We start from the raw sequence: 24,637 nt of genomic DNA on the forward strand, positions 1-24,637 counted from the left end.
ATTTATAAAACTAGCATCAGATCTTTCACGATCCTTTTCACGATCTTCAAAAATGCGGTACGTGATCTTTCACGATCCAAAAAATCAATTTTGTGTGAATAGTTCTTTATTAACCAAGTTTCAGATTATATTTATACGAAATAACTATGAGAACCGTTTAATTAATTCAAATACAATGCCCTTATTTTGATAAAGGTAGTTTATCTAGTCGAATTTGTGAAAAAATCGTGTTTGTTTACATTTTTTATGTCATTGAAATGTCGAGAAGCAATCTGCCTTTTGTCGTTTTGTAATAACTGTGTACTTTTGAAACTGGATATTCTGACATACTGATCATAATGTTGAACCATTTTGACAGACAGTTTTATTTTGTCGTAAATGTGTCTGTGTAATTAATTAAATTAGAATATTTACTGACCTTTCATATGTCTTCTCGATTAAATTTCTTTCACGATCCGTTACCAGAACTTTCACGATCGTCTCTCAATACTTGACCGCCGTTAGATATTCTTTCACGCCCAATTCTCTCGATAAACTGAATGACACCCGTGAATGTAATCCAGGTGTTAAAAGTACAAAAAATAAAATGTCAATTATATAAGTAAAGGTAAATTATTGTGTAGATTGTAGTGTGTTTTGGGGGACTTTTGATGTATTTTATTTACTGGTAGAATATTGTGAATAATTTATACGCAAAACTCAATCTGTGTAATTAATATGAATGTATAACTTATGTATGGAAAAAATGTAAAATAGATTTTTTTTTTTTTATATAAAAGAGTCCACCGTTTATCCCTGGACGTTGGATCATTGTAAACACAGGGCCCCTTGTGTATTCTTCCCTGGGTTACACAAGGAAAATTGTATTCAGGTGATTTTCAATAAATGTATTTCAAGTCTTAAAAAAAAAAAAAATCTTAAATGTTATGTAGTAGAACAGAACACGGCGGTATACGTATAGTGTTGCTGTTACTAGCATGATGATCTGAATGTGTCAAGCTTGGGATATTTGTCGTGTCTGGGGAGAAGGGGACATCTACCATATGAGATGACACCGTGTCTATTATGTAGGGAAAGTACATGTCTGTCAATTTCACCATGTATCTTCTACAAACACACTTCTTGTTGATTTTTTGCAAGTGCCTTCTTCATTTCCTGATATGGTTCTGTTGCTTTTATAAACAATCACTTTTCTTCTTCCTCTTCATGGAAAGTGGTTCCTGTCGTTGCTAGCGAATGTCTGCTTACCTTTTTACATACCCCTGGGGTTGAAGTCATAAAACTTTGCTCAGTGCTCGGAGCACAAGAATCATGCTTGAAGTATGAAATCCAACCATTTTGATTGGTTGATTTTGGAGTATGAGTACAAAAACAGACTCGAAAGTTTTATGACCGCAAGGCCTGGTGTTGTTCCCTTGAGTCATCTTTGGTCATGCAGATCTTTCCTTAATCAAAACAACCATAGACGGGTATAATTAATTTTGTATTCTACAAAACAATAAGTGTCACCCGTATACATTTGTTTGCTTGTAGTATTTTTTTTTTCGTTTAGAGAAAGTGTTGCTCAACTTGACACTTTTATTAATTTGTTTTCTGTATTTGAGATTCAGTTGCCAATGATTTATTAACATTTCTGGTGCAGTTAAGATGCTGCTGTATATGAGTTTATGGAACTTTTTTTACTCTTCATTAACTGCTAATGTTGGTGGTATCATAGCATTAATTTTTAGCATTGTATATAGTAATTTGTCTTTTTTTTTAGTCTGGCAATACAGTGCAAAAGAAGTTAATTTTGTTGATTTGAAGAATTTTGTAATATTAAATATAAATCACACTGCTCCGGATCCTTATGTGCTTCATCCTAACTTCCTAACCTAATCGATCAGTGTGCACATGGCGATCCCCTCCGTGGCGTTGGTTGCGGCTATAGGCATGATCTATGAGGCTGTCTAACTGGGCGATGATCCTTTCTGGTCCAAATATAGGTACTGTTGCCGACTTTTCAGAAGCTCTCATGACCAATCTGTGGCATACTAATATCCCTCAATGTGATCATTTAAATGTCTGCTATGAATAACTATGAAAGATGAAAACAAAAGTTCTAAAATCTATAGTGTAAGGGTGTCTAATAGAAGGGAAGGACTTGCCAATCTCACTCGCATGTCAATTCTCCATGCATATCTTCATTGGCCCTTTCACCCATTAATCTGGCTCCGGCTTGAAAATAGAAAATACAGAGATCAGCGTGTAATGATGTAAAGGATAATTACTAGTATCTGTTTTATGGTCCTATGCAACAGACAGAAAAATCATTAAGCAGATAATAAGCCAATGCTGCATTATGAAATAAAATATAAAATCTGTTTCCTTTGAAGGCAGCTAGCGATACTTCGTATACCAGCCCTCGAGTGTTGTCCCGGAACTATTCTGGTTCCTTGCTTTTTCACATCCACGATCCTGCACTGCCTTATATACTGTCCGTACCAATCATGTTGTATCAGATTTACCTGGCATACTGTATCCTGGTAGGGTAGGGTTCCAACCTGCTCACCAGAATTATCAGAACTCTCCCACATTGCAAGATTCGTGTTTGCCTACTCTGACAGCCCTTGGGCTGGTGTGCTTGGCTTTCTTCAACTTTTTCATCATGTCCACTTCTCTTTTTGCCCTAACATGTATGGTATTCTTCTTAGTGTCGGTTATCTTGATTATCTCAAACAAAGAACAAATGATCTCATGAAACTATTACATCTTAATACCTGTGGTTTATCATCATCAGTCCCTTAGACATTTGTCTTGAAGAAAAGCTTTCTTAAGGCAAATGTGTTGAGAAAGGAAGCTTCTGTTAGTCCATTCCGTCTGCACTCTGGCAATAATTTCATATCTGGTCATATCAACAAGAAAACTAGTTCTTCTTTTTTTGTTGTTGGTTTTTTTACCTTATGATGTGCGTTTTCTCCTTTTGGAATTTCTGGAAGGTATCTTTTTGGCAAATTCATATCCATTTATATTGTCTTCATACCTATTCAGGTATTGTTATAATTGCAGACGAACTTCCCATACCAATCAAGGAATAAGTCTCCCAAAACGGTTTTGGAATTTTTTTCTGCAGTTGTTCAAAGAATTATCCGAGTTAAAAGCTGTACTATCTCAATATTTTTGAGAGAACAGCAATTTTCTTCATAAACAAACAGTACTAGAGAGGTGATTCAGTTACTGCATATACCCCTGCCCTCGGAATGAATAAAAATAAATGAAAAAGTATATATTTGTATTAATTTAAGTTATTTGTTTAACTGCGTCTGTTGATGGTCCAACACATTAAATATGACATTCAATTCAAATTAAAATCAATTTCTAAAAGTCGATCTAAGTTTTGAGGTTCATGATGCTCAGTCTTTATTGTTCTTTTGTGTTTTGTGTACTGTTGTTTGTCTTTCTTTTTGTAACCTTAGCGTTGCCAGTTTTTCGACTTCTGGCTATTGAGAGGACTGATTTAGTAATTAAGACTGGAATAAGGAAACAAGGGTTTTGGTCTATTGGAACTTCCCTCTTGTTAGATATAATAAAAAAAAATGCAATTGTTATATCTATAATGTGTAATATTAACATAGTGGTGTAAACTATTTTTGGAGTGTAAAAAAAATCTTTGGATGTTATAGATAAATTACGTGTGGTCCTTTTGATTCTGTTGACAGTTTTGATTTTTCTACTCTTTACACTACACTTCCGAACTATCTTATTAAACAAAACTGTTCCTATTTAATTAAATGGTCGTTTGGTAAAGCTGAATCCAAATATATTTGCTGCAACTCATTTAAAGCCTTCTTCTCTAATGAGAAAGTTAAATATGCTAGATATACTTACTCGAGGTGTGGTGAGATGATTGAAGTGTTAATTTTCTCCTTGATATTATTTATGTACGTTTCTGCAACAAAGTTTATCGACAGGTTGTAGGTGTCCCCATGGGCACTAATTGTGCCCCTTAAATAGCAGACTTGTTTTTGTACTGTTACGAATCACAGTTTATGACTAAACTCAGTAAAGACCCGTCGAAATTGCATTTAATTGATATATTCAACAACACTTACCGTTATCTTGATGATATTTGTTTCGTTAAATAATCAAGATTTTTCTCAATATACTGCTGAAATTTATCCCAAGGAACTTACTTTAAATAAATCTAATTTAACGGTTATAACTGTCTTTTCCTTGATTTAGATATTTCGGTTTTAAACGGAAAACTCCACACTAGAATTTACGACGAAAGGGACGATTTTTCGTTCCCTATTATTAATTTTCCATTTTTAGATGGTGATTTTCCTTTGGCACCATTTTACGGTGTTTATATCCGTATCCGTATCTGTTGTGACGTTTTTGACTTTAACAAACGCAATCTATGTATTACTGGTAAATTATTAAACCAAGGATATCGTTCCCAAAAATTACTTAAAACCTTTACTAAATATTTCCAAAGATATAAAGATTTGGTTTTGAAGTTTGGTTGTGATGTGGCGTAATCGATTACATCTAAAATTTGATGGTCAGTTCTTAATCAGTTTAATGATCTTTCATCTTGTTTAATGTGAAACTTTATACGATAAATTAGTTGCACAGTTAAACTGCAATAGCATTTACAAGTTTATCCAAATAATCTAAGACCATTAATCAATGCCTTTGCTTACATAAATTAAGAACATGTGTTTATAGCTGGATCTTGTGAGAAACTTTATGTATTGGTCAGATATATGATAGTAGTAGCTTGAAGTACCAAGTTGTATGTACGAACGTTAATTGGAAATTATGATTAAGAATATTTATTATACATGTACTGTTATATAAAGATTATATATATATGATTAAACATGTGAACATTAAATGGACTTCGTTATATAGACAGTACTAAGTGAGCTTACGGAGAAACTTTACAATAACTAGTTCCCTATGTTAACGGGCAAGATGAAGTTATCGTTCCCGGATTCATATTCCCGAAATAATGACTTGTAGTTAAAACACAAGCACACACAAGAAAGCCCCGTTATAGTACCTGGAGAAAACTTATTTCAAACGGAATTGCCCATCCTCATTTTACGGATATGTTGTTAACCGTGTTTAGAAATGATCCTGGTAAAGTTATCTCCCCTTTAGATAAACTTATTCTAAAAGGTTACCGATTCAACACTGTAATAAGATAATTGAATATTGTTTTTATTGGTATAAATATTGATTTTGTTATCAGTAAATTAAAAGCAAACTAAATATTACTAGTATGTTATATACATATACACATTCATGGATCTTCAATCTGTTGATACCTGTAACTTGGCATTGCACAAGGTCATGTTTTTTTTCTCTCTGACTGTTTATGACGTCTTTACACTAAATCCATTGGATTTTGGATGTGTACGGATTGATAGTTAAGTCTTATATGCATGATTTGTTTTTAATAGTTGTTAATTACTTTGAACTAGCTGTCAGATAACTGCGAGTACTCTCAGGTCTGATCCTAGTGTCTGTTTGTTGTCGGGACGTACAAGTACCCGGCCACGTCCACTTGTATTTTTGTCCATCTGATGAGTTGAGCCTAATTCAACTGATTTTTATAGTTCGTTCTTATGTTGTACTGTTATACCACTGTCCCAGGTTAGGGGAAGGTTTGGGATCCCGCTAACATGTTTAACCGCGCCACATTATTTATGTATCTGCCTGTCCCAAGTCAGGAGCCTGTAATTTAGTGGTTGTCGTTTGTTCATGTGTTACATACTTTTTTTCGCATTAATATGTCTCTGTATAGGACAATTGTACATCTTTTTAAATTATTTTATAAGTTAATTAGGTGGATCAGCTCTTTATTTCCTTTGATTATCAGTGGAGTGTAACAGGGTAAATCAAGAGAAGCTTGGACTCTTGGTGAAATTTGTAACGAGCAAGATTTGATGAATAAATACTATTAAAAGTACCGAGCCATGCTAAAAGGATATTACCAATAAATAGACTAAACAGTAACAATTAATAATTTACAAATTAAAAACAACGTCAGTACCTGGAATCTCTTACTAAAACTTCAAGATCATCCTATGTTATTTGATACGTACATTCGAATATCTATCATCAAGGTCTTGGTATCTTTCGATGATTTTTTTTTCTATAGAAAAGGACGAGACGTTCTACGACATTACCCTGGTTCATCAACTTTCTGCTCTATCCACTTTCGTAAGTTAACATGTGGAGCAGGATCTGCTTATCCTTCCAGACCAGCAGCACCTGAGATCACCCTTTGTTTTTGGTGGGGTTCGTGTTGCCGAGTCTTTAATTTTCGATGTTGTGTCTTGTATACTATTACATGTCTGTTTGTCTTTTTCTTGTTTAGCCATTGCGTTGTCATTTTGAAAATGACGAGGAGATAATCATCAGAAATGACTTTGAATGTTCCTCTGGTACATTTTTGTATCTTTCGTTTCTTTATTTAAATAAATGTGACTAAAAAGTAACACACAATATACAAAGCTTGTTTGCGCATGCTTGTTTCGTGACAATGAGACTTTTTTATCTGTTATAGATCTAATATTCCTTTAGGTTTAAATAATTATTAATGAATTTCTTATTGTTTTTATTGAAAAATCCCTTCAAACCTTTGACCACAGTTTTTAAAATTCTGCACCACTTCAGCACTACGGTATTATATGGAGTTTGAAATAAAACCAGCATAAACTTTGAGGTGTTGTCTATTCAATGTCAAAAGTGACCTTACTTGTCACTAACTAACACAGTCGGAAACCCGGTTGAAATAGAACAAAAGAATCGAAGCTCTTTGTTAGAGAAGTCGATAAGTGCTTACTGTAATGTTTACTATAGTGACTAAAAATTTAAAACAAACAAAATTACAATTTTCTTCTCTATTACGGAGTGTTTTATTTTAAAAACACCATTTGAATAAGTTTTCAATTTATCTAGTACATAGTTAAGCAGAACAATTAGATAGCTAGTCGACGACATGGGTATCTTTCAAGTTGGATGTAGAAAATGCATAACCTCCGATTAAAAAAAAAATTACCACGGACGGAAAACATATTAATCTATTAGTGACTCAAGAAAAATTCCAAAAAATGGGTAACAATTGTATCGAAAAGAGAGAATCGAGTGCATCTTTTTATGTTAGGGCGTGTTTGAGTTGAATATTTTGTCTTGATATCGTACAAAGTAAGAATATTTCATACATCGTCTCGCTTCAGATTCTATCATTTTATATATCAAAGCTACTGGTTGACTTAATAACATAAAAAAAAATCACAGTTCTAAAAGATGAAATATATCGGTCAAGTGAAAAACCTATCTAATGAATCACAAAAACAGAGTAGGTGTGTTCGAATAGCTATATTTTTACTGAAAGTACTTGACGACAGTCTTTCAAGTTGGATAGTGAAAATGCATATCTTCGAAAAATTATAATTTTTTTGTGTGTGATAACTAGGGTTTATGGTCTTCAACCACTAAAAAAATCTAGTCTGCACTTCCACGAATATTTAATTAGAATTTTTTTTAAATGTTTATGAATTTTCGAAAATTCCACCTGACAACTGATCAGATAACAGTTTTTAGTTGAATCAATGCAGACAAGATCATTAACTGATGCTCAATAGCTAGTTGATACATTTGTCTTTTAAAATACAACTGACATATAAGGATCGTAATGGCGCAATGTGGATAAATTTATCGGTTTCCGAGAGCAAAATTGGCAGCGCGTCATCCCTACAATGGCTTCCATTTCTACGATTGTGAAAATGAACTGGCGTAATGGGGAGATAATTTTGACAAAGTAGAATCCTGACTGAACATGAGCATATTCGATAGAATGTTGTATTATGTTATCCTTAGTCTTAGTATCCACTACAAGAATTTGTTATATATCTGTTTAGCAACTCATCATATTGTACTAATGCCATTTTGTAATTAGAAACATTGATCATACTCTACTAATGCCATTTTGTAATTAGAAACATTGATCATACTCTACTAATGCCATTTTGTAATAAGAAACATTGATCATACTCTACTAATGCCATTTTGTAATTAGAGACATTGATCATACTCTACTAATGCCATTTTGTAATTAGAGACATTGATCATACTCTACTAATGCCATTTTGTAATTAGAAACATTGATCATACTCTACTAATGCCATTTTGTAATTAGAAACATTGATCATACTCTACTAATGCCATTTTGTAATTAGAAACATTGATCATACTCTACTAATGCCATTTTGTAATTAGAAACATTGATCATACTCTACTAATGCCATTTTGTAATTAGAAACATTGATCATACTCTACTAATGCCATTTTGTAATTAGAAACATTGATCATACTCAACTAATGCCATTTTGTAATAAGAAACATTGATCATATTCTACTAATGCCATTTTGTAATAAGAAACATTGATCATACTCTACTAATGCCATTTTGTAGTTAGAAACATTGATCATACTCTACTAATGCCATTTTGTAATCATACACATTGTACAGTTGACTTTTAGTTAAATCTTGTTCTTCTGGATCTTGACTCACTACTACTAAAGGAAGCTTAATAATTAAATATTTTTTAAAGTTTTTATATCTATATATTTAATGACCATTTGAAATTCAAGTCCTATTATTTTTATAAAAAGTAAACCTTCTCCTCTCTGCGTCTCATTTTATCACAACAGTAACTGTTTCTGAACTATATATGTCTATTGGTTTTTGTGTCTATATTTTTCAATTTCATTCTCCAATATTGCACATTAGATACCTGCCGGTTTATCTGTGTCTAAGCATTTCTATTTCATTGTCCAATATTGCACATTAGATACCTGCCGGTTTATCTGTGTCTATGCATTTCCATTTCATTTTATCCAGAAATAAACTAAAATACGTAGGAATAAAGCACAGAACAATGTGGATTGAAATGAGAATGTTAAACACAAATTTAATTGCTTTATTACCAGAATAATAGTAGAACTAATTATTAGTCAAAACTGCACTACAATATGCCGTCTATTTTAAACTGTATTTGATCATGTCCAAGTACGTTGGTAGCTACACATCTGTATAAGCCGTCATTGTTACGACTGAACTTGGTAATTTTAAGGATTCCAGAACTTGGAGATGCCACCAGATTATTTACGTCTCCGCTGTGCTGAAGTAAGATTATAGTATATGTTCTGTTACTAAACGTTGAAAAGCAACTTTTTAAAAACAAATTTATCATTATCGTTTAACAACTAATTTCAAAACTTAACAACAGTATTACTGAAAAGAAAGTAAATATGTTTTTACAATGAAATTGTTTACGAAAATCTTGTATATCCTTGCTATCCGTTGACATAGTTTTGGTTCGATCCTTGTAATACCAAGAAATCCCTTAAGATTGTTGTTCCCAAGTTAAAATACAATGCGATTTTCACGAGCATGATTGTATAGGCATGCAATATGACAGAGACAAACATGCCACGGCTGAAGAATTCCGTTTTCGTGACCGTGATGTAATGAAAAAGAGGTAGTCATCCAGACGAATAGCAAACTCGATTTAAGACTCTTTGTTATACCTTGTAACACTTAATACTTTATTCGCCGTAAGACCTTCAATAATGAGCAAAACTGTACTGTACATATACTGAACTAGATTAATATCTACAACAATTATATGATATACTAATTTCATATAACAACTATAAATTAGGTCGTTAGTTAATTCCAAAGAGGAAAGCAGATCGTTTTACACTGATGGCATTCTCCAGTTAGAGTAAAACCTGGCAAAAAAAATATGAGCATGATGACAAAAATGCAGTCTTGAAAAAATATTTCAACAAATCAGTTCAACAAACCTGCCTGATGCAAACATTAAGAACATTTAGATTGAATAACAGAAGTAGTATTATGCACAATTGTCCTAACATTTTGTTTATGAAATAATACAATTTATCACGTATACGTATTCCTTATATGACAGAAACGGAAAACCAAAATGATTTGTATTAATTACAATTAAACATTAATGGATCATGAGTCGTTACTGGCAAATGCAATGGGCCAGGAGCAATTATGAACGTTATATACATTTCAACAAACCAGTTGTTAGTGGCGGATCCAGAACTTTTCATAAGGGGGGCCCACTGACTGACCTAAAAAAGGGGGGCATCCAGTCATGCTGCAGTGATTCCCTATATAAGCAAACAATCTTTTATTACGTAAGCCCACCCACCCCGGGCCTATGGTTGTATATATAAGCGTTAGTCTGCCTAATGAAATTATAAAGAACCTTCAGAATTATTATTATGCATAATTGTCCTTTTCTATGACACACGTCGGCATAACAATACAGAAATTGATCATATGCTTTTTTCCTGATCTCTTGTTTAACGCTTTTTTTTATGTTCACTAATCGATGATGCTTAGTAGAATCAATAATCAAAATGAACAGTTTGTCAATGTAAAAAAAAAAACAAAAAAAAAACGGTAATTAAAAAGTAACGATTAGTAAATACCTGAAATAGAAATTCCGTTTTCGGATGAGGATTTCCCGTCGTTATGCAAGACAAAGATACATCGTCGCCGTAATGTATAGTATCTGGTGTCCAGGTTATATTTACAATTTTTGGTGGGCTAGCTGAAACGAAAAATAAGTAAATGGCTATAAATGCATGTATATATATATATATATATACTGAATCTAGCGCGTCGGATACAGTGCAGGCGATTTGGTGTCAAGATATATCAGTAGCATGAGTTCGAATCCCGGCGAGGGAAGAACAAACAATTTTGCAAAATCACAGATTTAACATTGTTGGGCTGATGTTTAGACGAGTTGTATATACTGGATGACAATATAGTTTTGTATACTAAATTCTTTTTGTAAAAAAAGGAGATGTGGTATAATTATCAATGAGACAAGTTTCTATCAAGAGCAAAAGACAAAGTCAAAATGTAATGGATTGAAGCAACTGTACATGTAGGTCAACATATATACTCATATTCATTTATCTATAAAAAGTGAATGGATGGTTTTTAGTTTTATGGAAATTCACAGTACAATGTCAATATGCAAAGACGGTACCAAACCATAAAAAAAACGTTGGGAGTCCGTTGATGTACTGACCGAATAAAACGGACGTGTAACGGATGCATAACGGACACTCACTAGATATGTACCGTATGAGAAACAGACACGTACCGGACAGAACGGATGTCGAACGTACATCCAACGGACGAGTACCCCATAAAACGGACACATAACGGAAGCGTACCGGATAAAACGGATGAACAAGATATACGGAAAAATCAAAGGCGACAATAATAATACATGTAAATCGCATAAATATTCAAATTGTTTCTGTGTAACTGGTTTTGGTTTGTTCTTTAAAATTCCGCCAAAGGGCAGTGTCTGGCCTAAATAAGAACTGCTTGATTGTGTTGACGTGCCTATACTCTAAGATCGATCATGAATAATAAGAATTCATGAACCTTAAGAAATCTGACATACCAATAATTGGCATTTCTGACGCGAAATTTTCAATTGGCATTTATCCGTTTCAGATCCGTTTATCATCCGTTTCATCCGTTATACGTCCTGTAGAAGTCCGTTTCTCATCCGTTAAACGTCCGGTAGAAGTCCGTTGGTGAATTTATCTTCAAGACCTCCAACGGATGTATAACGGACACGTAACGGATACAACACGGAAACGAAACGGACGAGTACCATACAAAACGGACGCCTAACGGACGTTCAACGGACATTTTATCCGTTGGACGTCCGTTCAAAGTTTTGAACATGCTCAAAATTTTCCACCGGACAGAACGGACGTCGACGGATAAAACGTACGCTTATCGGACATGCAACGGATATGGAAGGACGTCTAACGGTCATGAACGAATTGAAAAAAGTTATCCGTTAGGCGTCCGTTCGAGCTATCCGGTAAGGTGTGACCGATGCTTAAGCAAAACCCATATCAGGCGAACTAAATTGAATTTTAGTAAATGAAGTTTTAGTAGTATATAACAAATTTTAAGTCAACCCTTCACTCAGCATACCAGTAACCGCCCATGCTCAATCCTAGCACGCACACACCACTTTAAGTAAGCTATTGTATCTAATCGCACCGTGGGTAAATTATCACGTGATTGGTTTAACGCCGTCACGTGAAAAAAATTAGCTTAATTTTTTTTCCAAACCCCAACCATTTTACATAAATCTTATAAAATAACATTTTCATTATATATCCTGATGTATGTATAGCACTCTTAACTGAAAAAATTGTAACTAAGTTTAATTTGAGACCAATTTAATTCTTATGTGTAAATATATGCAGTTGTTACTTAACGTTTTCTTACACCCCAGCACATATGAATTTTATATATTTTTTAAAACTTTATGATAACCCTATGAATTAATTATGATATTTATTATTTAGTGATTATTATAACCAAATTCAGTCATCTTATATAATTAAAGGTTTCCTTATGTTTTAAGGTGTACATAGTTGCTAAAATTGCTAAAACTATATCCTTTCGGTAGTGCTCCACAATTAATGGAGGAATATACAAGAAACTGAACTGAACTGATGACCACCTATGTTAAGTGTGCGATAAATTCGTTATACTACTGACCCCCTACGGATAATAGAGGGCGAATAAAACCCATAGCGAATAAGACCTCCAACCCTACCCCTATGGATTTTACTAACTCGCTATAGATCCGTATAGAGTCAGTAGCAAACCACATAACTTATATTATTGTTGATTTTACGCCCATTTATATTAACAGATTAAAAGGTCCTACGTAAAACATCTAGATATATCTTAAAAGTGTTAAAATAAAGGTATGCATAACACTCACGTGGTCTTGGACAGTGGTTGTTACATAAACTACTGCTACAACAATGATCTTTACACGAGATTGTGTTGTTCTTCTGGATGCTCAGACATTTCTAAAAAAAAAAAAAAAAAATTGATGTGTAAAAGCGACATGAATGGCCTCGTCTCAAAAGGTTGAAAAATGTGCAATTTCAATTAACACATGTGGACACAAACATGATAGTAGTCTCACATATAAAGAATCAGCTCAAAATCTGGAGGCTTATAGAAAAAAAAGTCTGTATAACTTGATGGTAGTCTCACATATCAAGAATCAGCTCAAAATCTGGAGGCGTATAGAAAAAAAGTCTGTATAACTGTGATTTTCAACAATTTTCAATGTTATAAACCCATAATTTTGGCCAAAATTAGCAGAGCATCAAAACGTTGAAAGATCTGCAATTTCAATAACACATGTGGACACAATCATGATGGTAGTCTCACATATCAAGAATCGGGTCAAAATCTGGAGGCGTATAGGAAAAGAATCAATACAACTGTGATTTTCAACAATTTTCAAAGTTGTAAACCCAAAATTTTGGCCAAAATTAGCAGAGCGAAACGAAACTTAAACTTGATCTGTAACTAGTCATGGTTTGCCCACATACTAAATATCAGCCCAATATCTGAAAGCATTTAGAAAAAAAGGTCTGTATAACTGTGATTTTCAAAAATGTATCATAGTCTAAAGCCCGAAATAACAGCAAAAAATTGCAGAGTGGAAGGAAACTTAAACTTGACCTGTAACTCATCATGGGTAACTCACATACCATAAATCAGTCCTATATTTGAAAGCGTTATGAAAAAAAAGTCTGTATAACTTTAATTTTCAACAATTTATCAAAGTCCATAGCCCCCAATTTTGGCATAATTTAGCCAAGCAGAAAAAAAATTTAAACTTGATCTGTAACTCACATACCAAAAATCAGCCCAATATCTGAAGGCGTTTAGAAAAAACTCCGTATAATGGTTTGTTGCGGAATGACGGAATGACGGAATTACGGAATTTCGGACAAGGTTAAAACTATATGGCACCGACAACTTCGTTGCTGGGCCAAAAAAAAATGGCGTAAAATAAAATCAACTATCTCTGAACATTATTGAACGCTTGCAAACATTAACTGGGTAAACCAAAGTTGGCCTGTAGCAAAAAACAAAAAAGTGCTCTTGTTTTCAAGTAGAAGTTGAAGAAGTTGGAATTCCTAACCGGTCTATTCACACTAAATTAATCTCGTCGGAAGTTAAACGAACACTTACATCACTTGGTTACCCAATACCGAAAATAAGTGTCACAGAAGCGTTTTTTTGCTACACTGCTTTCTTTTTAACAAATTTTACATGTGTTTTTCATCACCGTATTTAAGGTGGTACCTAACACTTTAACAAAAATTTATTTTGCTCGTTTAATTTTGATAAAATTTTGACAAAGTATTTAATTTGACCCTTTAACAAAAATATAAAAATTTCAAAAATTTTGAACCAACCGTTTTGTCAGAAAAATTATACTGGTTATATAGCAGTTTGACAAACACCAATTTTGATCTTTGTGAAGCTTATTATTCCCTTTACAACACTACGTAATTAAAACGTTTAGCTGACTTTACAGAGTTATCTCCCTGTAGTGTTAGGTACCACCTTAATTTTTCAGTTACTCTATAATCGGTTGCATCTCATTATTCTTTTCTTTTTTCGATGATTATTTTTTTGCAATTATCCTCTATTTTGTAAACCGCAAATAGACTTGTTTACATTCATACCGTGTTTTCTTGACAGCCCGATTTCCATCTACTTTCTCCAATAAATGTTGAAATTTGTTGAATTTGACAGGACTGAAAAAGATGAATAGAGTGTAAATATTTGCCTCAATCCTTGAATATTATTTAGAGTTAAAATGAAACTAATTAAGAAAAAAACATGCTTGTAAGAATACTCGGAAGGTGAACAACTAAATATATAGACGATTATCTCTCTCACTACGAAAAAAAAAAGAATCGGCTTAAATTTAAAGTTCAGTAATACAACAGTATTATTTGTCAAATAGTGGACAGTTGGTCTGTAAAAGGTTTCTCTTATATGAAGATAACTTTTTATAATGTGTGTTTGTTAGAAAATATTCTATACTAGCAGATACCCGCGAAATCGCTGTACAGATGCCCATGTAAAAACAAAGATGTTCTAAATTTCGCGGGCAGTCGACTGAGCAAAACGGATCGACAACGGTCTCCAAATTGGGACATTTTCTCCAAAATTAGCTCTCTCTGAGGAAAAAAGATTGATTCAAAGACAAATGTAGGAAGTTGAAACACAAGATTTATTTGTCATATCACAAATATTTCCGACTTTGTATGGTTTCAGAGGAGTTACGGCTCAATGAAAACGGTCACTTGCTATAGAAGCATAGATTGACTTTTCATCATGAATCCTCCAACCCAAACATTTAAAAGCCATTATGGTATAAAAACCCGTATAAAATCACAGCAGGATTGACCGAGATGACCTTAGATAAAATGGTATATTACAAAAGAGGGACGAAATATACCAGAGGGAGAGTGAAAAACATAGATAGAAAATAAACTGACAAAGACATGACTAAAAATAAACCGACAAACAGACAAATAATAGTACAGAAGACACAACATAAAAAAACTAAAGACTAAGCAACAAGAACTGGGGTTGATCTCAGGTGCTCCAGATGGGTAAGCAGATCCTGTTCTACATGTGGCATCCGTCGTATTGCTTATGTTATTACAATTCCGGTAAATAGTCTAATTCGGTAGGTCACATTCGTGAAAAGGAAAAGTGTATTGTAGTTACGACATAAGGAACATATCCGATATCATCTGCGAAACGGTTATTCCATAACGGTCAACAAACTCGTGATGGCGTCCGTAAAAATTTACGAAGGGATGATTCCAACTTCACCATTTGTAACTGGGTTTAATAGCTTCCTTGTGAGTAGCAATCCTCTATCATGGAAATCATGATAGAAATACAAACTATGCAAATCATTACTTAAGACACCCGCTGTGTGTGTTTCTTAATACATTTCAAGTATAAAACGAATATCAAGTTTTATGTAAAAATTAGCTTACCAATGTGTCAAGTAATACAAAAAAGTTTCAGATAAATCTATGCGAATGGCGAAAGATACAAAAGGGTTATTTAAACATATAAGTTGAAAACTAACAATGCTAAGGCAAAAAACACCAAAAAAAAACGACGAAAATATATTACTATAACCCCCCTAAAATGCGGGATTATTTACCTGCTGGCTAGAACACAGGGTTATAGTATTGCAGTCATCCGGTCTGAGTGTTCCAGTCTGGCAATTGTAACACAAGTTTCCACCTCTAAGATTGATGCCTGAAAAATATTATTTGTAATACGGTTTTAAAATTTCTAGATGTTAGAATATTTTTATTCCATAAATGAAATTTAAGTATGAATGTTCATTCTGCTTGGGCTTCAGAAAATGTACACGTGCTTTATGATTTTTAGAACAAGAAAGTATAGAACAATTTAATGATTAGGCCATATGCATCTACTTGAAAATAAGGCGTTGAATAGTATTGAGAATGGAAATGGGGAACGTGTCAAAGAGACAACAACCCGACCAAAGAGAAGACAACAGCCGAAGGCCACCAATTGGTCTTCAATGTAGCGAGAAACTCCGGAGGTGTGTTCAGCTGGCCCCTTAACAATCATATATACTTTAGTTCAGTGATAATGGACGTCATACTAAACTCCGAAATATACACATGAAACTAAAATTAACAAGAATGTGTCTATAGTACACGGATGTCCCACTCGCACTATCATTTTCTATGTTCATTGGACCGTGAAATTGGGGTCAAAATTATAATTTGGAATTATAATTAGAAAGATCATATCTATTATCATATTATCATAGGGAACATGTGTACTAAGTTTCAAGTTGATGTAACTTTAACTTCATCAAAAACTACCTTGACCAAAAACTTTAACCTGAACTTCGCACTATCATTTTCTATGTTCAGTGGACCATGAAATTGGGGTCAAAACTATAATTTGGCATTAAAATTAGGAAGATCATATCATGGGGAACATGTGTACTAAGTTTCAGGTTGATTGGACTTCAACTTCTTCAAAAACTACCTTGACCAAAAACTTTAACCTGAACTTCGCACTATCATTTTCTATGTTCAGTGGACCATGATATTGGGGTCAAAACTATAATTTGGCATTAAAATTAGAAACATCATATCATGGGGCAATGTGTACTAAGTTTCCAGTTGATTGGACTTCAACTTCTTCAAAAACTACCTTGACCAAAAACTTTAACCTGAACTTCGCACTATCATTTTCTATGTTCAGTGGACCATGAAATTGGGGTCAAAACTATAATTTGGCATTAAAATTAGAAAGATCATATCATGGGGCAATGTGTACTAAGTTTCCAGTTGATTGGACTTCAACTTCTTCAAAAACTACCTTGACCAAAAACTTTAACCTGAACTTCGCACTATCATTTTCTATGTTCAGTGGACCATGAAATTGGGGTCAAAACTATAATTTGGCATTAAAATGAGAAAGATCATATCATGGGGAACATGTGTACTAAGTTTCAAGTTGATTTGACTTCAACTTCTTCAAAAACTACCTTGACCAAAAACTTTAACCTGAAGCGAACGGACGGACGGACGCACAGACGGACGCACGGACGAACGGAGGCGCAGACCAGAAAATATAATGCCCCTCTACTATCGTAGGTGGGTCATAAAAATCATAGCCAGAGGTTGGAATTTGATGAGACTGTCGTACATGTACAAATTGAGAGCTTGAGTGCTATAAAACCAGGTTAAATTCATCATTTTCTACATTTGAAAATGCCTGTACAAAGTCAGGAATATGACAGTTGTACATTCGTTTTTGATGTGTTTTATCATTTGATTTTGCCATGTGATTAGGGACTTTCCGATTTGATTTTCTCTGAGTTTAGTATTTTTGTGATTTCACTTTTTCCTGACTTTTGACAGGCTCAAGAATGCGTACAAAAAAAAAAGTATTTTTTGTTTATTTAACATTTTGAATTTAGGTAATATAGCATCGTCCTCGGGTCATCTTTCTCTAAGCATATCATTGAGGGAAATAAATTCAAAAGCAATTAATCCAAAATCAATAACCCTTTCAGTAATGATATTTTTTTACATACACCGATTTAATCGTCACTAATTAAATAAAAATTGGGAGTAAATTTAACAGAAACGATAACAAAAAATCGACCATATAATCGCAATTTTAGAATCATTGAAGTCTGAATATATAGAAAAAAAAAGTTAATTTGAAACATACCAAAGTTGTATTTTCCCCTTTCTTTACCCTACAAGAAACTTTCCTAGTATCCGTGGATTGTGGAAATCGTCCACATTTCTAAAACGTTCACGTACATTAATTGCGTCATGTGTTAAAACAGTTATTGGCCAATCAAATCGGTATATAGGATTTAATTTGCACCGCTCGTGTGACCCTTTAACCCGAACTCTTTCGTCGTTCGGGTTAATTAGGGTCAGACGAGCCATGCATATTAAATCCTATATACCGACTTGCTTGGTCAATAACTTTAACTTAACTATTTGAAGCTAGTTTGAGAGTCTCAAAATCAAATCGCTGAAAAATAGTCTAGAAAGGGCTAAACCAGAAATAAAGAATCCGCGAAAATAAGGTTGTTTACAATACTTGCAATTAAAGCCCTACCTCGAGATCCACAGTGTTGGTCAGCATTACATAGAGTAGAATTACAACAGTCTGAACATAACGTTATGTCTCTTCGTCGTCCAACGGCGATGGGGTTGACACACATCTGAAATTAAAAATGTATAAACCAAATTCAAGTGAAACAGGCGATTTGCACTCTACCATAGATTAATAGAAAAAAAATCTGTCAAAAAAAGGGAAAAACATGTGAGTTACAAGCCTAAGCGTACATAGCGTTAATATAAAGCCAACATAAAGGACACATATATAATTGTAGTTTAAATCGGGCTAGTTTTTTTTCTATGTTAAATTATATCACATTTTTGTTTAATATCGGCTCCTTTAACAACTTTCTACGTATATGGGGTTTGTGAATTGTTGATGACCGTTCAGTGATCTACAATTAATATATTGTTAATATATTTGGTCTATGGTTTCAATGGAATCAGATATTGTTCTCATTTACCTTGATACCGGTACAACGTCGCATTATTCTAATAATAATAATACATTTTTCAATAAATAGACAAATGTCTGTTACATGTGTCAAGGTCCTTATTACAATGAAGATTTCCTTTTGACCTTTTTCATGATTTCAGTACGACCTTCGCTTACCAACCAACACTAGGGTTTTACTTGGGAATATTAATATGGAAACTCTATGGTCTGCTTCTAACTCGCACTTGCATCCTTTTGAATTTTGAATTTGGACATCAGTTTAGCTGTGCGGGATGATTACGTTTACAGTTGAAAACTAGAAATCCAAAAACTAAACTTTACTTTTAAAATTATCAAAAAAGTATGGGATAACATTGACAGAAGGACTTATTTTAATGGATGGCAATTTATGCTAAACCATGAGCCACATGAAGCAGATTCAAAACAAATTCTTGTTTGAAATATGATATAAACTAACCCGGAATAAAAGTCTCTGTTTTAAGATAAAGACGTTTGAGCCTGGCTCCGCGTTGAAGACCGTAACTTATCCTATAGTGGTTTACTTTTATAAATTGTGACTTGAGTTGTCTCATTGGCACTCATACCACAACTTTCTATACCTATTGTGTACAACTCACATCTATATCTCTACAGCCGACCTTGAAATAGTAATGGCCATCATCCGTTACAAATCTGTCTGTAAAACATTTCTGTAGAGAAATATGTGAATGTCTTAAAAATATAATTATATGAAAATGATGAAATATCTTCAGTGACACGCACGCAAGCTCCAAAAGTTTTTTGACACTTGTGCTACTGGTGACAATTCAAGTTAGAAGCACCTGATTAACCACCATATTATGATGAAAATAGCGTATACAAAATGTCAAGGACCCCCCAACAGTCATCCCCCCCTTTTTTTTCTTTTTTTTTTTTAAATAGGACTGGCATGTATAAAAGCACGCATACGCATAGACATAATTAATTAAACCCAAAATAATAAAGACTATTCACCCGGTTTGTAATATCACATGAAACTAGATGGATGCAACAAGTAAAACAGGATCTGCATCACCCTTTTGGAGCATCTGAAATTCACCCTAGTTTTTTGGTGGGATTCCTGTTGCTTATTGTCTATTATTTCCTTTGTCGTGTCTTCTGTATAACTTTTTGTCTTTTTTTTTAACCAAGGTGTTGTCTGTTCATTTTCTTTCTATGAGTTTAATTGTCCCTCTGATATCTTTCGCCCCTTTTTTAATAATCACTAGCTAAAGTAAAGCGTTGATTGGATGAAATTGTACCAATCATTTACAAATATTACATACCTCGTGATCTCCACATCTAGTTACACGATTACAGTCATGTGGCTGAGCTAAGTTATTGGGACAGGACAAGCATGTTAATGATGCTGTTCCTAAACAAAAATGTGTAGAAATATTAAACCATGTTTAACATGTGCACAAATAGACGACGTATACACAAGTTTTGCTTATGGTATTTGTTTTATTCAGTACACATGTTTTCATTTCTTTAATTGTTGGTAATTTGGCGTAACTGAAGTTCGTTCTGTATTTAGTTACACGTACCGAGTGAATTAAAACGTATGAGATATTGGTTTTATAAACATGTATTACTAATACAGTGTAGTTGTTGTTCAATCACATTATCATCATCATTTCTAGTTGTATAGCAATTATATTTGCCATCCTTTATCGCTAGCGTGAACCGCCTTACTGGTCTCGTGGTAGCGTGTTCGCCTCGAGTGTAACAGGTCGTGGCCCCGAACTCATATCACGAAAAACTTGGTATTTGCTACTTCTCCACTCAGCAGGAGGCATTGAGGAGTAAAAGCAAAGCCTGGTCGGGTCGGAGTCAGAGTAATGTGTCAAGGTAAGATGATATGTCTGACTTCGGGATTGAAATATTGCATGGTGATATTTACATTGTGTTGTTACATAATGTGGTTCGGAACCGACTTCATAAGTATTATTAGCTGATGTTAAAAATAAATTTTACTTTGAGGAAATAAAATGCTTTATTACATTGGTTGCAATGAATTACATTTATTTCCCAGTGAAATAAAAACCGATAATTTCACATGTGAAATAAACGTGGTTATTTAACTCCTCTGACGTCAGACAACAATAGGCGTTGTCAAAACGTCTATAACGTCGGATCAAAACATATTGTGAATGCATAGAAAAAGATATAGTTCCTTATACATTTTCTACTTTGATTTCATAAAAAAAGCCATTTGCAAATGTAATAAAAAGAATAACTAATCAAAAAATTCAAATATTGAAAAATATTCAACTAGTGACCAAACAACACATTAATTCACAAATGCGCGCGCGCGATTAGTTATTATATAATTAATTAAACTTGCCTGATATAAGCAAACACACAATTATCAGAAAACAAGATTTATAACGAACATTCATGGCCATCCTTATCAGGTTAACTTTAAATACACAACAATTTATCAGTTCTGATGTTCTGATATTAAATTTTCTTATTATACTGAACTAACCAATGTTTATTCGGGAAAAATGAAAAGATGAAGTTGAAAATGCATGTTACATAGAAATTGGATAATTTTGTACTGATATATAAAAATATATAAAGAGCATCTAAAAAATGTTTGATTTTCACAAATTTACAATTTTTATCTGGAAATATTGTGTTTTATTATATAAAAAGCGAAATTTGTAAGCAAAATTCAATGGAGGATGTGAACAATGTTTCTGCAAGATTTTGTCGTTTTTAACCTAATCGTGTAATAGAATGTACAATAGGATAGTTTCAAATATGTACATAAATTTTTTTCTCGTTAAACCACCTTGTCATCTAGGAGCACATTTCAACAAGAAATAAAATAATTAACTTCAAAAGCCCACGTTTTTTAAATATCAATATTTTAATAAAGCAGGTTAAATATTTTCAATGGTAAATTCGGACTATGTACACTAAATAACCTCAACATTTTTCAATTTTATCATCTTTCGTATACTTTATGTTATTGTTCTGTATATACGTCTTATTCAAAGGTGAAAAGGTCATGTGTATTTATAATCGGATTTCATTACGCAATACCATTCATAATATTTACTTCATTCATTCAATAGTCACGCACGTTGAGTGTTAAGGAATTTCTTATCTTAATTGACGCACTGAATAAACAGTTGTATTTGATAAATCATTTATACCTTTATACTATAAATAGACCAAACCATAAGAATGACCTTTGTACGTTAGTATACGCCCGTTTATGATATACAGTTGTCCGTCCGTCCGTCCGTCCGTCCAGACATGTCGGACATTATTTCCCAAAACGTATAATTTGCATGAAACTTTGGTGAATGGTTCATATCTATTTATGTGAGTTCCATTTAAATTTTAAATTTTACGGTTATTGGTTTTATTCATTATAAAAAGGAGGATTATAACTCAAAATTGCTTTGAGCAGTTTTCATGAAACTTTGATGAATTATGGTTTATATCTATTGATGTGATTTCGTTTTATATAAATTTTAGAGTTTATGTTTCCGATTTGTTTTTTGTTTTATTCATTGAAAAAGAATGATTTTTTTAGTTTTTGGACAATAACACAAAAATGCTTTGAGGTGCTGCTGTGATGAAGTCAAACCGCTGTTTGAGTGTGATACTTGAAGTAAGTCTATGATTTTATCAAATATAAAGCTAATAAAAAGGAGGCACGCCCCCTAAATCCACCTGACTGTGATATACACACCACATTCTGTATGTATGTGTCTGTCCCAAGTCAGGAGCCCGTAAATCAGTGGTTGTCGTTATTTGGTGTTACATATTTGTTTTTCGTTCAATAGACCACCTTCGAGTTTGTCAGTCACCGGAAAAACTCGTCAATTATGCGCGCCTTTATGACGTCATTTACCAGAAAGAGGGGATCGCCTGTATCCCAGCACTATAAACGTTCATCAAGCTTCAAGTTTCGTAATTGTGCAGGATAATATAGAAATAATAATATTTGTTTCGTAATACTTAATCACAATTTCCTAATGACAGCAGGGCTGAAAGACAATTATGAGAATTCAATTTGCCGGATAATTCGTGCAAAATAGCTTTATAATTGTTTCCCCAACCACTCGCTCAACATTGGAACGGAAGTGACGACGACCCTAAACGCACCAATGCTGTTAACTAAAACCAAAGTTTTTGACGGAAATGCGTCGAACTCGAAAGGTGGCTATTGTTTGTACATCAATTACGACCTTAGTTTTCTCGTTTGAACTATATTGCATTAGTGACTGTATGGCCTTTTATAGCTTACTATGTGGTATGGGCTTTACTCAATGTCGAAGGCGTGTACGTATACGGTGACCTATATTTGTTATTTTCTGTGTCAAATTTTTCTCTTGTTGAGATTTGTCTCATTGGCAATCATACCATAAGTCCTTTTATATGATATGATATGAGCAGTCACGTTCGTCTGTAAAGAGACGATTCATTGTTCTAGGGAAAGTCTTCCGTTCTTTGCACTTTAAAATATTAGAACCAAATCAATTACACGGACATAATTTTATATATTTGGTCTGTCATTCTTTGAAAACTTGTTTTGTTCCTTAGTATTTTTTTTTTATAGATATGGGAAGATGTGGTATGAGTGCCATTGAGACAACTCTCCATCCAAGTCTCAATTTTTAAAAGTTAACCATTATAGGTCAAGGTACTGTCTTCAACACGGAGTCTTGGCTTACATGTTTTTATTTTTCCATTTCGGAAAAAAAGGTGATGCTAGTTAGACATTAGCTTAAAAAGTAAAAATAAAATCAAAATATATCTTGTTAAATCATCAATAAATTATTTTATCTCAAACAAAAACTAACAAGGCAAACAATAATAGACCCACAGTTCTCTTCAACTTTGTACTTTTTTGTCCTTTTAATGGTTTTCATTCGAATGCCACTGATGAGTCTTTGTCAACGATTGCTCATTATGCGTAAAAATAAAATTAGTCACATGACGAAGCTCGCATTCTCTTGTAAAAAGCCTAGTGCAAATGCAACTGACATTTAAGGTGGTACCCAATTATAACACGGCAGTGACATAACTCTGTAAGATCAGCTAAACGTTTCAATTTCGTTGCGTTGTTAAGGGAATATTAAGTTTTTCAAAGATCAACATAAGTGTTTGTCAAGCTGCTATATAAGGGAGCTACCATTTGATTTTTATGGGGGGGGGGGGGGGGGGGGGGGGGGGGGGGGGGGGGCTAGGATGAAATTTGAAAAAAATAAGCAGGACAGGAATTTTGAGTAAAACAAAAAAGGCAGGATGAGACAATTGCCAAAAAGAAAAGTCAGGACGACAATTTAGGTAAAAAAAAGTCAGGATAAACTAAAAAAAAAAAAAAAAAAAAGCAGGACCAAACAGAGTGAAAAATAAAAAGGCAGGACAGAAATTACAGCTAAAAAAAATGCAGGACAAAAATTTTCATCCTAGCCCCCCAATAAAAATCAAATGGTAGCTCCCTAACCAATGTAATTTTTCTGATAAAATGGTTGGTTCAAATTTCTTTAAATTTTTATATTTTTGTCA

At 33.5% G+C, this 24,637-nt stretch overlaps 1 protein-coding gene across 1 annotated transcript; it reads right to left on the bottom strand.

Moving 5' to 3' along the window:
• Positions 1–8,963: 8,963 nt before the first annotated feature.
• LOC139494393 (uncharacterized) lies at positions 8,964–20,901 on the bottom strand. Its single transcript, XM_071282557.1, has 9 exons — positions 20,880–20,901; positions 20,389–20,477; positions 19,702–19,773; positions 18,626–18,731; positions 16,158–16,255; positions 14,650–14,721; positions 12,876–12,966; positions 10,528–10,649; positions 8,964–9,179 (listed from the first exon to the last, which is right to left on the bottom strand). The coding sequence occupies exons 1-9, from the start codon at positions 20,899–20,901 to the stop codon at positions 9,024–9,026; spliced, it is 828 nt and encodes a 275-aa protein (XP_071138658.1). The 3' UTR covers positions 8,964–9,023.
• Between the last annotated feature and the right edge of the window lie 3,736 nt (positions 20,902–24,637).

The sequence above is a fragment of the Mytilus edulis genome, chromosome 11 (genome assembly GCF_963676685.1).
Source record: "Mytilus edulis chromosome 11, xbMytEdul2.2, whole genome shotgun sequence".
Taxonomy (NCBI): domain Eukaryota; kingdom Metazoa; phylum Mollusca; class Bivalvia; order Mytilida; family Mytilidae; genus Mytilus; species Mytilus edulis.